This window comes from Panthera leo, chromosome A1 (assembly GCF_018350215.1).
Source record: "Panthera leo isolate Ple1 chromosome A1, P.leo_Ple1_pat1.1, whole genome shotgun sequence".
Taxonomy (NCBI): Eukaryota; Metazoa; Chordata; class Mammalia; order Carnivora; family Felidae; genus Panthera; species Panthera leo.
Window position 1 is genome coordinate 71,296,177 of NC_056679.1, and position 18,822 is coordinate 71,314,998.

Here is an 18,822-nt window from a genome sequence, read left to right on the forward strand (position 1 = left end):
GTCCTTGGAGAATCCAAGAAGAGAGACCAAGATGGCCACCTGAGCTCAGGAGAGGAGCAGGCTGGGGACACCAGTGTGGCAGGGAGACAGAGGCGGTACAGCCACAGGTCATGTGATCACATGGAGCAAGCCAGCCAGGGGAGGAAAAGATCCCATAAGACCTTCTTGTTTCCACTTCTCTAATCAAACTACAAGCTGGAGAAATCACCAGGGAATAATACAGCAACAGAAAGAGAATGAGGTGATGAAATATTCCACAACTAGAGACAGGTGCTGGTCCCACCACTCTGTGAATGCTCTAAACGTCACTGAATTGTGCACTTTAAAATGGTTAATTTAGAAGCACCTGGGTGGCTCAGTCGGTTAAGCGTCAGACTCTTGATTTTGACTCAGGTCATGATCTCACGATTGTGAGACAAAGTTCCATGAGGATTCTCTCTCTCCCTTTGCCCCTCCCCCAACTCGTGCACTCTCTCTTTCTCTCTCTCTCAAAATATGTATATATTAAAAAATAAATAAAATGGGTAATTTAAAAAGGGATTTAATACTGATCATTTTATTCTGAAAAACACATGGGAGACTTTTCTTTAGTTTTTAATTGTAAATTAAACATAAAAATTACCATCTTAACCATTAAAAATGTTTTTAATCTTAGTATTGTTGACAATGTTTAATTACTTTTGAGTGATTAACCATTTTTAAGTGTATAGTTCAGTAAGGTTGAGTATATTCACACTGTTGTGCAACCAACCTCCAGAACTCTCTTCATCTTGCATATCTGAAACTCTATACCCATTACACAGTAATTCTCCGTCTTTCCCTCCCCCCAGCCCCTGGCGGCCACCATCCTGTTTCTCTGAGTTTCTGTTTCTATGAGTCTGACCATTCTAGATCCCTTTCAGAAGTATAATTGTACAGTCTTTTCATGACTGGCTCGTTTCACGTAGATAATGCCCTCGAGGGTCATCCACATTGTAGCACGTGTCAGAATTTCCTTCCTTTTCAAGGCTGAGGAATATTCCACTGCATGCATACACTACATTTTGCTCATCTATTGGTCTATCGATGGACAGACACTTGGATTGCTTTCATCTTCTGGCTACTGTGAACAGTGTTTCTATGAACGTGCATGTTCACACATGTCTTTGAGATCCCGCTTTCAATTCTTGTGGGCATCTACCCAGAAGTGGATTTGCTGGATCATATGGTAATTATATTTTTAATTTTTTTTGTAAGAACTAAAGTGGTTAACTTTGTTATGAGAATTTTGTCTCACGGTAAAACAAGAGAGGTAGAGAGGCTCAGGAGAGCATTTGTAACGATTGAGGAGGGTGGTAAGGGAGACCAGAAGAAACTGGACTCATAGTTGCAAAGCTACCAGAAATTCTCAAGTCAGCTGAATTGAAGGCACAGGGCATTTTCTCAACTGTACGTGGGCTCAGGACAAGTTACAAGGAAAGGGGCCGGGACCCAAAATGACAGCAGGGCAGCAGAATGGCAGACCCACGGGACTATTATCAGAAGTATTTACTGATGCTCCTTTTAGAGGCTTCCAATGTACAGGCCAATAGCAATCTCAGAGGAGATGATGCCACAGAAGTTCGTTCAACAGCTCATGGTAACAGGGGTCCTGGCAGCCAGCACGTGCTGAAGGGTGCCATGAGCCCGTGCAGGGCTGGCACTGTGCACGCGTGTCTTCTCTGCATGCAGCCCTGCCAGGTTGAGGGGTTGCTACGGCATCATTAAGCATCTCACCCGAGGATGTGGTGCTAGATTTGAAGCCAGGCTCCGAAACCTGTGTTTTTCTCACCATATCACACCCATCGAAGAGGGTGCTGGGTGAGGACGGGGCCAACTGCTTGAGGTGATTTCTAGACCCACTCATTCATGCCATCTGTTCTTTTTCATAATGTAAATAATGTTTCTTGTTGCATGTTAACAGCTGAATTCTACCCCCCACCCCCAATTCATCTGTTGAAGTCCTGACCCCCAGGACCTCAGAATATGACTATATTTGGAGACGGGACCTTTAAAGAGGAAATTAAGTGAAAATGAGGCTGTTGGGGTGGGGCCTTAATCCCATCTGACTGGAGTCCTTGTAGGAGGAGGAAATTTGAAGACAGAGAGAGACACTAAGGTTGTGGGTTCACAACAACTGTACGTGCACAGAGGAGAGACCATGTGAGGACACCGTGATCTTGGACTTCTGGTCTCCAGAACCGTGAGAAAATAAACGTCTCTTGTTTAAGCCCCTGGTCTGTGGTCTTTGTTGTGGCGGTCCTAGTTAATGTATCATGAAACACAATAATGGTTTGAACACATTTCAAGTAGCATTACATTGGAACACTTCAAAAACCCTTTGGAAAATATAACCATATCCTGTCTTATCAATCTTAACCTACAGTTACAGCATGTCTTCAAAAATACCAATATTTCTGGAAGGGTATGGAACAGTGTGACATTCTTTGAGCACGTATGTATCAGAGATTTGTTTTTTAACTGACAATTTTTAAGTCTATACGTTTATTTTTATTCTGTCTGACAAAAGGAATCGCAAGCAGAGAAATCACAGGTGACAGAAATATGTATTATTGTGCAGCACACGGTGTAATTTAGACTTCCTGAGCCATACTATTGTCCATTCATTGGTATTAACATCTTCAAATTACAGCTAATGCTACGGGAGTAGCATGTGCTTTATAAAGTGTGCTCTAAATGGTTTCATTTTGTGCCTCTCCCAGCCCCAGCCTGGACGTGCTTACCTCTCCTCCCATCCCCGCACAAAAGAATCGTATCATGAACCCACCAGTGAGCAATGTGCTTGTGGTCCCCAGAATACAAATTCAGCTTCTACTCAGACTTCAGCACAACTCCTGCCTCTTCCGCCCCTAAGCTCCTGCTGCTTTCCTTTGTTCTGGGCAAATTCTGTTTTCTCAATAAGAAGCTCAGACAAAGAGTTCAACTGCCCTCTGCAGTATACATGGGGTTCTGTTAGACACCCAGAATGCCAGGGAGAGCCACCCAGATCAGGGGAGAGAGAAAAGGAGTGCTCCAGAAATGCAGACTGCAGTTATTTCCATGGAACTGGTTAAAAGTCTGATCCAGCCCAAGAAGGCAAGCTTTCCATAATTAAGAACTGATATGAACAGTCTCATCGGCCCAGCCTCATCCTATGGGTTGGTTACATGGAGGGAAGTATCTGAAGAGAAAACAGGTCTCCAGATAACCCACTGGAAAACAAAAACAAACCCCCGAAGAAGCCCTCCTAAACAGTTCACTTGAAACAGTGTTTAAAGAATAAGTTATTTTTGTTTCCACGCAATGTAAGAGACTGAAAAAGCCTGTTTATTCTCGAACTTTCCCTCTAGCTTTTATGATTCATAGATGGAGGCAAAAAGCCAGCAAAGAGGGGCACCTGGGTGGCTCAGTCAGTTAAGCGTCCGACTTTGACTCACATCATGATCTCACAGTTTGTGAGTTCGAGCCCCACGTCGGGCTCTGTGCCGACAGCTCAGAGCCTGAAGCCTGCTTCGGATTCTGTGTCTCCCTCTCTCTCTGCCTCTCCCCCACTTGCACTCTGCCTCTCTCTCTCAAAAATGAAATAAAAACATAAAAAAAAAAAAAAGCCAGCACAGAAACCACAGACGAAGATGTCCACTGTAGCCCCATGACCTGTAAATCAACAATGGAAGGGACTTTCCAGGGCTGAAACCAGTTTGTTTCAAGTTTTCTGCTAACATTCGATGCCAAAATGTTTTAAACACATAAAAATCCTATAGCCCATCCTGGCTCATCCTTAAGGAAATACCGCATTGTGGCAGATGATCCTTTTCATGGTTAAAAAAGTTTAGAATTGTATCTCAGAGTTGATACAAAGTGGCACATCCTTTTAAGCCTTAACAAGTAAAAATGACTGTAAATATAATTAAATACTTGGTATCTCATCCATTGTAGGGTAAAGAAATCTGATTTCCACAAGGCTCAATTCAATCACTAATTTTGAGTGCCTACCATATGCAAGGCAATGTGGATAATTCAACTGCAGACCGGGCATTGGCACTGCCTATGTGGATACTGCCATCTTTTGAAAAAGATTGAGTCTCAGTTTGTAATTCTGGGCCTAATCCAGAGCCAGATGCCAAATACTTACTTCGTATACAGTGAATATAAAGTGGAAACCAATACAGAAGATGTATTTCCTGCAACAGAGTTGAAGGAAACTGGTATCTTCTTAAATGAGGTCTCTTCCCTGAAATCAGCCTAGCTTTTTTCAAAAAAAAAAGGAAGTAAAGACGATTTTTCTACACTGCAATTTAGAGTGGAAAGTAAAACAAACAAACGAACAAAAAACCAAAAATAAAACCCCAAACCTCCATCTTGCTCAGACTGAATGGTAATCCTGAAAAATGTTCTTAGAAAGGATGATCACCATCGGGTCCATTTTGAAGATGAGGTCCTATATGTGTGTCTTAAATTTAAAAAAGAAAACTACATATGTGTGGTGTGTGCACACCTCGTGCTTTCTTTCCTATAGCATATGAGATCACATCCTAGGGCAGACGTATAGGCTTGAACATCACCTAGGTCGTCCCTCCCCCTGACTTACTGGCATAACCTGGGTGGCACATCATACCAGGTCTCTATCTACCCCCTAAATTACTAATCTAGATAACATCAGTTCCATCCTTCTATGCCTCAGTTTCTTCCATTTGGAAAAATAAAGAAAATAAAACCTTTCTCTCTGAAAACCTTAGAGGGAGGATAATGGAGATTAATTATAGAGCCTCTACAAAGAAATCCGAGCTCCTTGTGGGGAAGAACTTTATAAATAGAAGCTATAATTACTGCTGTTCAAACAGAAAAGCAAAAATAAAGCAGATCTATTAACATTTATGAAATTAAATCACAGGCAATTTATTTTTAGTAGCATAAAATAAATGGATAGGTCAGCAAATCAAATTAAGGATAAAAGCTTGAAGGAATGCATTCTTTTATCTAAGTCTCTTAACTATAAAGATGAACAAGATTTCTTTTTTTAATCCAAGAAAAAGACAAAGAGTTAGCACCTTTTACATTATTCCTCACTTCAGGATCACAATAGGATGGCAACCGTTCATGAGATTTATTCATACAATTTTGCCTGAAATCACTGATTTCTCTCTTTTTAATTTTTTTAATGCTCATTTATTTTTGAGAGAGAGAGAGGGAGGGAGAGAGAGAGAGAGAGCACAAGCAGGGAAGGGGCACAGAGAGAGGGAGACACAGAATCTGAAGCAGGCTCCAGGCTCCGAGCTGTCAGAACAGAGCCTGATGTGGGGCTTGAACTCACGAACGGCAAGATCATGACCTGAGCTGAAGTCAGACACTTAACCGACTGAGCCACCCAGGTGCCCCTGCTTTCTCTTAAATATAGACTACAGAAATGAGACAGAACCCCAGAGAGCTCTTTTTCTCCCCCTACAGGATCACAGTTAAGCATGCTAGGAACTCGTGTTCTGATGACCCAAGGCAGAATGTATCATTATTTATGAATACTCTATACCAAAAAAAGGTTCTTCTAACCTAACCCCTTGGCCTCTCATTTTGACCAAGTAGCATTTTCTCATTTAAGGAGACAACCAAAACTAAAACGAGCCTCAAAAAGCTAACCTTTCTTGAGCACCCACCATGTTCTAACTACCATGTTAGAGCTCTTCAGACGCCATATTTCATTGAGGCCTCACAACAAATCCAGGAGACAGACATGATCTCCCCTTGATGGAAAAGGGCAGTGAGAATTCAAAGCAGTTTCGTTTTGCCCCAAAAGGCACAGCTGGTTAAATGAAGAGACTGGATTCGTCAAGAATACAAGTGAAACACATTCCTACCAAACAGCTTCAACAAAAACGCTGCCAATTTTCAAGCCTACACATTTATTTTTACCTAATCTGACAAAAGGAATCACAAGCAGAGAAGCCACAGGCAACAGAAATGTGTAATACTGCACATCAGACGGTATAATTTAAACTTCCTGAACCAAAGTGCTGCCTGTTCACTGGTGTAGTCATCTTCAAGTTACAGACGGGAGGAAGACTTGAGGCGGTGGCCCGGGCACGTGTTCTGAGGTTCAAACTCTGCCCCTCCCCCAACCACAGTCTGGATGTGTGCGGCCACCTCACTGCTACCATTTCAGTGGGTGACTGGACCAACTGGAAGATGGGCAAAACGTCATTTAAGTAACCTGCAGTTTCACTGACGCTGTCTGGTTTTAATGAGTTCTTTTGAATTATTTTGGCCAACTGGAAGTGTAATGAATTTATCAAAATCATTAACAAAACCAAAGAAAAACCCGAGTATTTGGTCATGGTCTTATGCTAGCTTCTGTGTGAAGGTAAAGGCACCTTCTTCTTATTCAGCTGTTCAACTTAAAGTATATGCTAGGAAGGTCTTTCTCAGGAAACATGGCAGTCAACATACCTTGGCGTTGAGAGGACACACAGACAGGGCGCTTCTAAAAAGCTGTTCTTCGTCTCGCCACTCACCACTGCGAATCATGCACCTCAGCATGTTTATGAATAGAATTCCCAGTACGACAGTAGCAATCAATTTCTTAGGAACAGAGAGATACCATAAATGTCATTAGGAAGGTCTAGCCAGTCGTCTTGGGTATGAATGGCACACCACCCTGGGCCAATACCTTTTTCTTAGTGTGTTTACTGAGCGCTCCGAATCCGAAAGTCAGCAGCATGCAGTACCCAGCACTGGGGAGGTACAGGACTCTTTCTGCAACCACAAAGCCCACTCGGAAGAACAAGTTACTTGCAGGGAGAAATGGGATAATGAGAAATCCTAGGCCCAGCGTAAGGATCCTGGAAAGTGAGAAGTAATTAAAGTAGCTATTTTCAGACTTCTCAAAAAAAAAAAATCCTACTCAACATTAAATTAGTGATAAAGGCTGTGTTTTTTTTTTTTTAAGTCATCAATTGGGAAAAGGTACCAGCAGTAGCAGAGAAACGTCATCAGTAAAGAGGATTTAGCCTGGCAGTATTAGGATAAGTCATAAAATCTCACTAATGCACTTAGTTTAGCATCAAGCATATGGACAAGACTTGTAAGGTGCTCAATCCATACAAGTAAGGTTAGAATGATCACACTTTGTGAGCCCTTATTAATTCACTTACTCCTAACACCCCTCAAACCATGTAGGCATTGAATAGATCAGTGGGTATTTTGGTCCCAATTAGTCCACTATAGTTTTCATGGGAAAAAAAAATCCCCTCTCCAACCTTAACAGGAATAATAATACTTTACTAGTTTAAGCTTTATAAAATCTGAAATAAACAAAATTGCAATCATTTTTGGGTGCTATGTCACCACATATTTCACTCAAGCAAAAAGAAAGCTGAGCAACAAAGAGCTTCCGGAACTAGGCAACATTTCCGATGTCCCATATGATGCAAGAGCATAAATTAAGAAGCTAGGTCAAATTTGGTGGCTCCTTCCTGGACCCTGTGCCTTCAGTACTTAAAAAAACAAAACAAAACAAAACAAGGCAAAATCATTATTGCATGTGTATAGGTGAACTGGGGCTAAAGTTAGTAGAATTATGAACCAATTTAACAGGTAAACTTAAAACTTATTTTGGGGGTGCCTGGGTGGCTCGGGAGGTTGAGCGACCAACTCCTGATTTTGGCTTAGGTCACGCATGATCTCATGGTTTGTGAGATTGAGCCTCGTATCAGGCTCTGCACTGACAGTGCAGAGCCTGCTTGGAATTCTCATTCTCTCTCTCTCTCTCTCTCTCTCTCTCTCTCTCTCCCTCTCCCGTGCTCGTGCTCTCTCTCTCTCAAAATAAATAAGCTTTAAAAACAAAACTTATTCTGAGAAATTACTAATTCCCTAAACACATATGCTTAAAGGGAATCAACTACCTTAAATAGTCTTCTTTCTCAGGAAACACATTTGTTCCCCCCACCTCCATTATTTTCTCAATAACCTTTTATTTTCTCTCTCTCTCTCTCTCTCTCTCTCTCTCTCTCTCTCTCTCTCTCTCTCTCTTTGTGAGAAAGAATAGTCTCTTTGGAGCAGCGGTTTATTTTCTACTAAACAACAACAGAAGGAATCACTAGAACATCCACCAGAGTTTTTTGAAGGAGAATTGTGAAATGATGGGCACAGCACACATCAATTACACTCTCTGTTCTGACCATAAATTACTCTTTACCACCTACAGAGAAAAGGATCTCAAGATGCTACTTCAAGGGAAAGGTGGGAGGGGGAGACAGAGCAGTCATCCGTTCCCCTCCTCCAAGTTCACTCCCCACTAGTTGAAGCCAGCAATGGATTCCAAATGGGTGGAACTCATCCTAGGCATAAATATGTTTTGGAAATAAATGTCCTTAGATGTTACTTCCACTAAATTGTTAAAATGATCAGTGCAAAATGGATTTAGCAAAATGCTCTGATCCAGCCCAGTGTGGAAGTTAAAATTCAGTGCTGCCTCTTACCTTCTTTTGTGGCTGTCTTCAGAGCACAGGGCTTGGCATATTAGGCCAATTAGACAGAACCACAGTGCTGCCAGTGCAATTACTCTCCAGTCACCGGCTGACTTAATGAGGGGGATGCAGCCCATTGACCAATCAAAACACAGCCACCAGGGGCACAGCAGCAGCCAGGCATTCAATGAATAGTAGTAATTATAGTTTATGGCCTGTCAGTCAAAAGGAAAACAAACACTCATTTGATACAGAACTTCTACATATATACATATATGCATATATAACACCCATATATATGTATATGGTGTGTATATATACACATACCTTGTAACTTCACTTTTGAGGCATCCATAGGCTTCTGTTCAAGGAGAGCAGTTGTATAAAATAAAATGTCAATTTCTACATTGGACGTGGGACTATACTTTGCAATCTATTAAATGTGTTCAGACTGTAATAGAGAAAAATACAGCAAAGCCACCAGACTCTGCTATACATCTGTTATATTTCTGGTCAAAATGTGTCCCATTTACTTAGTGATGCCCAAAGTCTGTGACCCAGGAAATCTGAGGCCCAGGGTTCACCTATGTGTCTGACAATTTAAGAAGAGCGTTTTTCCTCCTTTTGATTTCTACCTCTATGAAATGCACCACTAAGAATTTGTGGCTTGACACCTTGCCTTCAGAAAAAGCAAACCTTTACAAGAAATAGTGTCTGGATACTGCCAGACGTTTAAAGATATATTACCGATGCGGTTAGATTTTGTGTTAATCCCACTACATCAATTTCCTTTACCACAACAGTAATGGGTCAGGGGACACTTTAGTGAGGCTGGCAGGAAAGCTGATATTTGAAAGAACCATTTCTCTTAATTTTGATTAGAATGGAAATACAAGGGACTCACGCTCTCTCGATCGATCCCTTAAAATCTGGTTTCATCCGAGAATATCCTTAGTGAGAGCAAACAAATGTGGAGGTGTTCCACTGATTAGGGATTTTGTGGGCGTGTTGGGAAGTCAGAAGAGGGGGACAAAGGTTCTGAAAGCTAGTGGGCAGAGAAGACAGAAGTGGAGGACAGGCTCAGCACTCACCCTGACCAGCATGCTGTCGGCGAAGGAGGCGGGATTGTCCACCTCGGTGAATGCCGGGGGGCCGGTGCCCATGATTTTCCAGCGCATGTAGAGCACCCCTGCTCCCCCTGAGGCCAGAAGGGTCATCCTGAAGAGGAGGCCCCCATTCCTGAGCACGCCAAGGTTCTGAAAGGTCAACGCAAAGCTCCTGATGTCGTGCGTTTTCAAATAAAAGCGCAGCCGAGCTCAGTGCACGTGTGCAGCACTTCTGCCCGAACTGCTCTGCTGCCGTGCTGAAAAGGGCTAGCTATTTTCAAATTCAAAACGGCGAGAAATATTTTGAAAATGGCGTTTTAAATCAGCTGGTACTTGACATTTTCCATGTCTGGGCTGGAGACAAAAAGTATATACTCACCTCTAATGATTTGTCTTTATGTAGTACCTTCTGGACCATTTCCAGAACATTTAATTTGCCTATCACCAAGATGTCAAAGACTGCATTCAAACCCTGAGGAAGCAAAGCAAGGCAATCAGTGAGGGAGAGCCTGGCTCTGATTAGGTGGCAATTACACTTCACAATTTTATTACTGAATCTCGACAAGAATTGCAGTGGCTAAGATAATCACGGGAGACGTCTCCAGCTGTAAAACAGACACCCCACTATTGTTCTTATGAAATCGGCTCATGGTGATGTATCAGATTTCCTGCCTAGTAGATCCCTGTTGGTCATAATTTCATAGTCTGCACAGAAGAATAGTCTAAGGATTCAGGATAGCTGGAAATTTGGGGTTCCCAGGAGAAGTTCTCCAGAGGTCCCTCTTGCCTATTTTTTTTTCTTTTACTATAAAATAGTCTCTTAGTGGCTTAACAGAGGGGTTACCTGCACAGTAATTATGCCTCAGAAGATAAAGGCAGCCGTCAACCTCGAAAACCGATCCATGTAAGTAATTAGTCACACCTCAAGAACGCCAAGCGCTGACTGATTTCAGCACGTGTAGTAGTAGCAGGGGCACAACATAAGAAATCATCTCTGATGGGGCTCTGGATCTCTCAGGTGCAGACTCCTGGCTGTCCGCTGGTTTTCAGGTCTTGCTGGGCACACAGCCCAGCAGCACTTCCCAGCCAGCCCTGCAGCTACGTGTGGTCATGTGACTTGAGTTTCAGCCTCCAGAACGTGGCTCAAAGCGCTTATGCATTATTTTGGAGGTTTGCTTATAACCTGGGCACACTCCGTCACTTGGTTTCCCCTTCTGGCTGGCTGTGATGGACACCATCAGGGCAATGGTGGAAACTACATACTCCAGAGGGCAGAACCTGCACCAGCTAGCGTCCACTGTGTGGACAACAGCCACCTCCACCCACGGCTGCGAGGTGAACGACAAATAACTTTCATTACGTGAAGCCAGTGTCTGGGATGTGATGCAGCTCCACTTCCGCTGGTAGCTTCCAGTAGACCCAAAATAGTTTCTTTCCAGAAGGCGAGGGCTGCTTTTGCCAGGCTAGATGGGCCTTGGATTCCCTTCTCTGCCCTGCAATGGACTTTCTGTAGACGTCACCGCTGTAGGCAAGGTCAACTTGTGGAACTCCCTGACCAATCTAAAGTGGTCACAGTGCATATGGCATCTGTGGTTAAAGCTCCCCCTAAATGACTTTGGTCTTTTTGATGTGGGGCTTTGCGGTGAAGAAAATCATAAATCATCAGAAGCCAGTGGTAATTTGTGGCTTTTAGAGCAAGGATCCCTACTTAACCCTCTCCCATAAATGCTGGAAGCCATTAATTATCTAATACACAGGCCAGCACTGGGTTAATCATTTCAAAGAATTCTGATTTTATTCACTCATGAGATACAGGATTTTAGTGAGTCACAGAAGACCATTTCTCCCCTGGTGTAAACCATCTTCTAGAAGGCAGAAGCTTCCTGTTGAGCTGCCACTGTCTTATACCATTTGTTTTTCTCCCTATGAGTCACCAAGGGGTGAGGGGATCACATCAATACAAGGACTGAGCCAAATAGAATTTTGGCACTCTCCAACTGCCCATTTAAATACATCATCAAAATGTCCACATTCTAATCAAATGTTTGAAAACAACTAAATTTTACCACATCTTTAGTATCTTTAGTCACATAAATTCAACCTTTAGTGCTTTTCAAACATTAACAGGAGCCACCTTGGACCTTGTTACATGGAGATTCTGGTTCAGCAGGCCTGGGGTGGGGTCAGAGATCCTAAATTTCTAATAAGCTCCCAGATGGTATTGATACTACTGGTCTTTGCGAAGCAAAGGTTTAGAGCAGTGGATGATTCTGCCACCCGGGGGATGCTTGACAATGTCTAGAGACATTTTAAGTTGTCACAGTCAAGACAGTCCTACTGGAATTTAGGGGTAGAGGCCAGGGATGTTGCTACACCTGCCACGGTGCACAAGACAACCCTCCCATAAAAAAGAATGATCTAGCCCAAAACATCAATAATGCTGAGATTGAAAAACATCAGCTTGGAACAAACTTAAAAAAAAATAATAACCCGTGAAGTTCAAGTATCTTTGCGCAGTAATTCTTTCTGCGCCATTTCTTAGCTAGCTAACCTTCATCTTCTAGACTAAGCCTCATAAACTCTTTCATCTTTGCTTTGACTTACATCAAACCCCATATAGATTTATCTGCTCTTTCCTTCCCAGGTTATTCCTATCTGGGCCATGCAAATCCCATAACTTTGTTTCCGTTTCTCTACCCCTGATCATAGCCCTAATTTCTAAGTTTTCCTCTAATAACATCAAGCATAAAATTGGCTACGATGGAAGAAAAGGAAAGTGAATTTCAATGCCTCTCCCTTCCTGGGGCTTCGATTCTGATCAGACATAGGAGGTGGAGGCCTCTGCTCTTCAGGACCCCTCCTTTCCTCTTTGATATTTCCAGTCAAGGCCAAGCACAACATACACTCAATACTTCTTTAATCAGGACCAGAAGCATTGATGGCGTCAGCCCACTGCTGTATCTCGAAGTGCGGCAATAGGACAGCACCCCGGAAAACTGAAACTGTTCTTTTCTCTTTTTCTACGGCACCCCTCCATGAGAGAGCTAATCACTGTCTGTAAGAACTTCCCACTTTCCGTTTCCCACCGGTTGCTAATGATAGTCAACTGAGACAGTCCATTTCCATGAAACACTACATGTACTAAAAGCACAAGTAACTGATAGAAGGGTCCCTGACTGGCTGGTAATGGGGTTGAGAAGTGGAGGAAGTCACAGAGGCAGGGCTAGCCCGAGACGTCTCTACTGTGGCAGAGGGAGGGGCAGGCCCTGACTGCATCTCAGGTCTTACCAGCACAGTGATCCCTTGCTCTTTACACAGCATGGCCACCGCTCCCAGGAGGATACTCAGCAACACCCAGAACGTAGAATGTGTTCCCTCCTTGTTACCTGCTGATAGAGAAATGACAGACATAAACATCATGCAACACAGCTTAGCCCTGGTAGCACCAGGGACTAAAATCCTAAGCATGTGCTCTAAATAGCCACGATTTAAAAAGAGGTTGGTCTTCTGATAGCATTTCTCTGTGGGCAAGTGTATTACACTCTGCATTTCTAGTTAAACAGCACCGTCTAGATGATATACATACCCACTCTCAAGGCACATCCTAGCAGGTACCCACAGCCTGTTGGAGGCACCGCAATGAAGGCCTGGCCACCAAGATATCTCATTGCAGACTCCCTATGGGGCAAGTTCCTACTTCCTGACCTGCCAGCCACCTAACAGGCCACTCTGACAGGCTGTGTTGAGAAGTCCCACTGAGAGTGTGAGCACTGTATCTGATTATAGGATGGCCCCAGCAGTGACTGCTGCTATCACCACAGCAGTGATGGCAATGCCTGAGCTGCCCTGAGAAAGCCTACAACTGTAGGCACAGAAGTCCAGGTAAAGGCCCAGGCCAGGCTGGGCTGGGCTGCCAACCTGCATGGGGCTTCAAGCCAGAACATCCTTAGAAATGGGAACTCTGTAGTAAGAAGCCTGGGGTGGGACTGACCTTGAGTTAAAACTGATGGTCCCTGAACTGCCTCCAGCCAAGGGAGGGTCTGGCTTTATTCTGTTTGGTGGGTGATATCTGCAATTTGGGGCCAGGGCTGAACTGCTGGAGAGAGGCCACATGTCCTTTGTAAGGCCCTCACCCCCTCATCTACATAGATGGTACACATTTAAAAAAGACATAGGTTTGAAGTAGGGCAAAGCAAACCTGCTTGGAGGGCCAAACCATTAGCTTGCCTGGAGTTCCTACGAATCTTGGTTCAGTTCTGATCAAAACCAGAACTCTTGGTCCAAAATCCGGCTCTGCCATTTACTATGTGACCTTGAGCAAATTACTTCCACTCACAGTCTCAACGACTTCATCTATAAATTGGGAGCAACATTACCTACCTACTGATATATTTGAGAGGAGAAAAACTATACAGAAATGCCTGGCCATTTGTGTTAAAAATTATAGAAACATGGTTGTAAATGCAAAACATATCTGTAAAACACACAAGAAACCAACCACAGTTGTCTCTGAACAGTTCTAAGAAGAAAATTTGGGCAGCAGAGGGATAAAGTCTATGCTTTCCCACTGTACAGCCCTTCACATATCCTTAATTTTTTTTTTAACTATGTGCATGTTTGACAGCCTCGTTAGCTTCCACCCATTAGATGCCAGCAGCCCTCCCAGCCCTCAGATGTGACAACCAAGAATGCCACAGGCTTTGTCAAACACCCCTGAGAACAGTGGGGCAGAAATCACCCACACTTGGGACCAGTGCCCTGAACCAGGGTAATGACAGTGTGTGGTCCATGCACCTGCCCTTGGATCCTGTTAGAAATTCAGAGTCTCAGGCCCCACCCAGAGCTGTGCAATCAGAAACCTGATGGTGGAGCCCAGCAACTGGCCTTTTAACCAGCCTTCCAGGTGATTCTAATATTTTTTTAATGTTTGTTTATTTTTGATAGGGAGGGAGAGCACCAGCGGGGAAGGGCAGAGAGAGGGAGCCACAGAATCCGAAGCGGGCTCCAGGGTCTGAGCTGTCAGCACAGAGCCCGACATGTGGCTGGAACCTATGAACTGTGAGATCATGATCTGAGCTGAAGCTGGATGCTTAACCGACTGAGCCACCCAGGTGTCCCTTGGTCAATTCCTTTTAAATTATGATTTTAGGAAAGGCCTCACAAGTATCAGCAGCTCAGCCCAGGGGTTCAGCGGGCAGAATGGAGGTGGTCACAGCTCACAAGGCACTGTAACCTTCTGCCATATGATGGAGATGGATGGCAGATAACACCCTTAAGGCTTGTCCTCTCCATGCTGTGGACATATGGTCCACTGAGCTTTTCTCCCATAACACATCCTCCTGAGTCTGCGTCAAACCACTCTCAGGATTTTCTCATATTAGCAGTTGGTAGGTAATTAGATGTCTTTAATTATAAGAACTCATGTATTACCATGGGGTCTTCTCCACAGATAAAAGGGTAAATGACCCCCAGCCAGGCTCCTGTGCCCCTCAGGGCTCACAATGGGACGGGCACTACGGCAGCTCGGGAGATGTGCTGGGGTCCCTGGTCTCAGCATGCTGCTTCCACGTCCACTAAGCATTAGATTTGATGGTTCACTAGAAACCAAATGGACCTCTCCCCCACCGCCTGGACTGGCTTTTTCTAAGCTTCCTCATTCCCACAATCTGTATTTGTAACTTTTCTTTTTAAGTTCATTTATTTTGAGAGAGAGAGAGAGTGTGTGGGAGCAGGGGACCAGAGAGAGAGAGAAAGGGAGAGAGAGAATCCCAAGCAGGCTCCATGCTGTCAGCACAGAGCCCAACGTGGGGCTTGATCTCCCGAGCTATGAGATCATGACCTGAGCCGAAATCAAGAGTCTGATGGTTAACGACTGAGCCACCCAGGTGCCCCTATGCTTGTGAGTGTGTGTGTGTGTGTGTGTGTGTGTGTGTGTGTGTGTGTGTGTGTCTGTTTCTAACTCTTAATAAAACATAATGACTTCCCAATGTGATGCTCCCTGTTCTTAACATTTAAAGAAGGTTCCTTGACCATTTTACATTCCTTCCTAAAAAACTGAACTAGCTTGTATTTTACTTGACTGTGTAACCTAGATGAATTTCCCCCTATCATGGACCAGTGGCTTGGATAGGAAAAAAATTCCCAGTTCCTCCATTAAAACACCCAAAGGACAGCTTCTGAAGCACTCCATTAACACAAAGTTAAATGAGTATGGAGATGTGAAAGTAATGGGCTCAGGTTCCACTTGTCTGGAATTTAAAATGGTTTTCTCCTTAGATGGCAAAATCAGAGATTTCACTGAATACAGAAAAATAACTTGCATAGGAAACACAGCTTTCACATTTACTGATAACCTTCTTCCTAATCTCACTCCATACTTTCACCACATTTCTCAAACCCCAAATTTCTGCAAGGGACCTGGACACCTCACACCTCTCAAATCCTCTATCACGATTCTTTTGGAAGATTTCCACTCTCTACTTACCTCTTATGATTTTGTGCAGACATGTCTGGTAAAAAGCATGCGAAAGACAACGTTTCTTTGCTGAAGAAATTTCTTAAGTTACAGTGATTTTTAAATATTATGCCACTTCTCAACAGTGGCAATTTCTGGTCAAAAGCAAAATTTCAGTTGTCAGTTACAAACCTAGGGATGGCTTTATATTCAGAAAATCAAATCTTAGACTACACTGTTCAGAAGAGTAGGCATTATAGCTAATGAGCACCTGAAATGTGTCTGGTCCCTAGTGAGATGCGTTGTTAAGTATAAAATACACACCCGATTTTGAAGACTCAGAATGAAAAAAGAAAATGTAAAATATTTCATAATTTTTATACTGACTTTTACATGTTGAAATTATAGTATTTTTTATACATCTGGCTAAAAACTGCAGTTAAAATTCATCCAACTGCATCTTTTTATAATGTGGCTACTAGACATTTAAAAATTACGTGCATGGCTCATCCTGTGTTCCTACTGCACAGCCCTGTCTATATCATGTGCTCAGAGACCCAGCTCACAGATGAAATGATCTGCTCATGGCTTTAATTGTATTCCAAGTCTGCCTTCGAAAACTCAGAAAGTATGAAGCGAGCTTGTCTATTTAAATCTTTCTCTTGCAACCCCCTCCCAGACTGGCCACTTGACATGTTATCAGGAGTTATAGGACTATTCATGCACACACATTTCACTTTTTCCAGCATTCAAACTGGAAAGCTTAATTTAACTGATGTCTTAAAACGCCAATGTACATACCATTGGCACTATTTCCAGTATGGGAGTGGTCAAGGAGGGCCTTATAAAAAGTAAATACTCAACTGGGAAACTGGTTCTGAGTCTGGGGACAGCCCAGCCTAGTGCACTTCTAGTAATATGGCCTGCTCTAGCATAGTTTTACCCATGTAATTCCTCAGACCCAAGACTCCTTTTTGAGTCTTGATTTGTCAAGGTGACCAATGCTAATAGTTGCAAAGATATAGCATCTCTAGATGAGTTTGGGCTTTGCATTTCTTTGGGTATGCTCTTATTAACTAATGAAATTAACTTATTAACTAATGAAAGCCATTTTTTTATTTCCAAGTTTGAACATTTTAATAGGACAGCTGAAACAGATAATGATAGGCTACCTCCAACAGCTGGTGCTCAATAGGTATTTGGGGAATCAATAATTTCATTTATTTCTATGTCTACCAGAAGTCTTATATTACCACATTTGTTATGCAATTATGATATGCAATTTAATACAAAAAAGTTAACAATTCACTTTCAATGTGAACAAAAATACAGCCAGAAGTCACATCTTTTGACATTAATGTCTTGAAATTTCCTCACAATGGAAAAATTCCCATCATGTAAGAGACTCTTTAAAAAAAAAAAGTTAAAAAAATTACATAAGCCTAATATAACACTGTATGTCAACGATACTGGAATTAAACATTTAAAAAATTACACAAGGAATATTAAAAAGGCACAGCAAAAGTTGACCGTGTTAATTTTAAATTCATAGCTGTTACAAACAGTGACCATAAATTCTGAGAGCCAGATGTCGCCTCCAGTGTGGTTGTATTTATGAATATTTGTATTCAAAACAATCCTCCCCAAATAGGGAAATCTAACTGGTACGTAGCTACATGCGAGCATCTCAGGATGTTGCGTTTACCCAGAGTCCTCTGTCTCATCTCCAGCCAGTCTGCTAAATTGCAACCACCAATGACCCAGGAGAAGGAGAAAAGGAACCATTCTTATACCATGTGACATCTCTCCTCACGTAGGAAGACACCTTGCTCTAGGATAATTATGCAGCTTTAGGAAACATCAACAGTTTATGATCCAGAGCTTCATAAACTGGCCTCGAAAATGTTTGTCTCAGTCTATGTCTGCATTATCTAAGATAATACAATCACTTAGATAAATGAGGCAAAGGCTAATAGAGTGGAGGAAGCACAGGCCAAAAAAGAAAAAAAGAAAAAAAAAACCCAAAATGCACTAACAGAGAGACACTTGTCAGTGCTAACACCCACAAGTGCCAACAGATGTGATCAATTTAATGAAGCATGTGCTTCGGAGCTGGTACTACTTTCTGGTGGGAAGATCTTCTTTCAGTGAAAGCATCACATTGTATGAGCTCCCCTCTTCAGCACTCGATGCCTGGCATCTTTGCTTCCTTGAAGCTGGCACGTCATGTTGTGTGTGGGAACCACGCCACCCCGGCAGGTGGCTCCCACTCTCTCTGCCAGAGCGACACAATGAGCGTCAGATTCCCATTCCAAAAGTTGGAGCCAACCAGGCAGTGCTTCCACCCGCAGAATGAAAGAAGTCAGACATTACTATTCTAAAATACCAGCCCGTTTGGGGGACATCAAGTGGTGTAGGAACCGAAGAAACATAAAGGCAGAGAAAAGAAAATGCACATGAGTACCACAGTCAGAATTCAGTCGGCAATGACCCCAAATCTAAAAACAAGAGTCCTATAGTACATGAGATACACAGTCTCCCTATTGTTTTTTAGAGCTGCATGATTCTAAGTCAAAGGAAAACAGATGTCTTCAATCAGAATGAAAATATGAGGAAATGATACCCCAAGAGGAAGAGTTATCCTATTCTAGCTCCCCGAACTGTGGCAAGGACAGCAATACAGCAAACAACGTTTAAGAACTTACAACAACTAATATTTGGGATATTGTCTTTTGCAATAGTTTAGAATTTAAAATGGTTGGGGTGCCTGGGTAGCTCAGTCAGTTGA

At 42.9% G+C, this 18,822-nt stretch overlaps 1 protein-coding gene across 3 annotated transcripts in view; it reads right to left on the bottom strand.

Moving 5' to 3' along the window:
• Nucleotides 1-18,822, bottom strand: part of TMTC4 (transmembrane O-mannosyltransferase targeting cadherins 4) — a 66,080-nt gene that overhangs the window by 18,541 nt on the left and 28,717 nt on the right. For 2 of the 3 annotated variants that reach the window (XM_042929966.1, XM_042929957.1), the window contains exons 6-11: nt 12,869-12,969; nt 9,960-10,052; nt 9,566-9,730; nt 8,487-8,689; nt 6,677-6,848; nt 6,457-6,588 (exon numbers count right to left, since the gene is read on the bottom strand). In XM_042929966.1, the coding sequence (XP_042785900.1) occupies nt 6,457-6,588; nt 6,677-6,848; nt 8,487-8,689; nt 9,566-9,730; nt 9,960-10,052; nt 12,869-12,969 (866 nt within the window). The remainder of the gene's footprint in view (nt 1-6,456; nt 6,589-6,676; nt 6,849-8,486; nt 8,690-9,565; nt 9,731-9,959; nt 10,053-12,868; nt 12,970-18,822) is intronic. The other variant, XM_042929977.1, reaches the window with a different exon arrangement.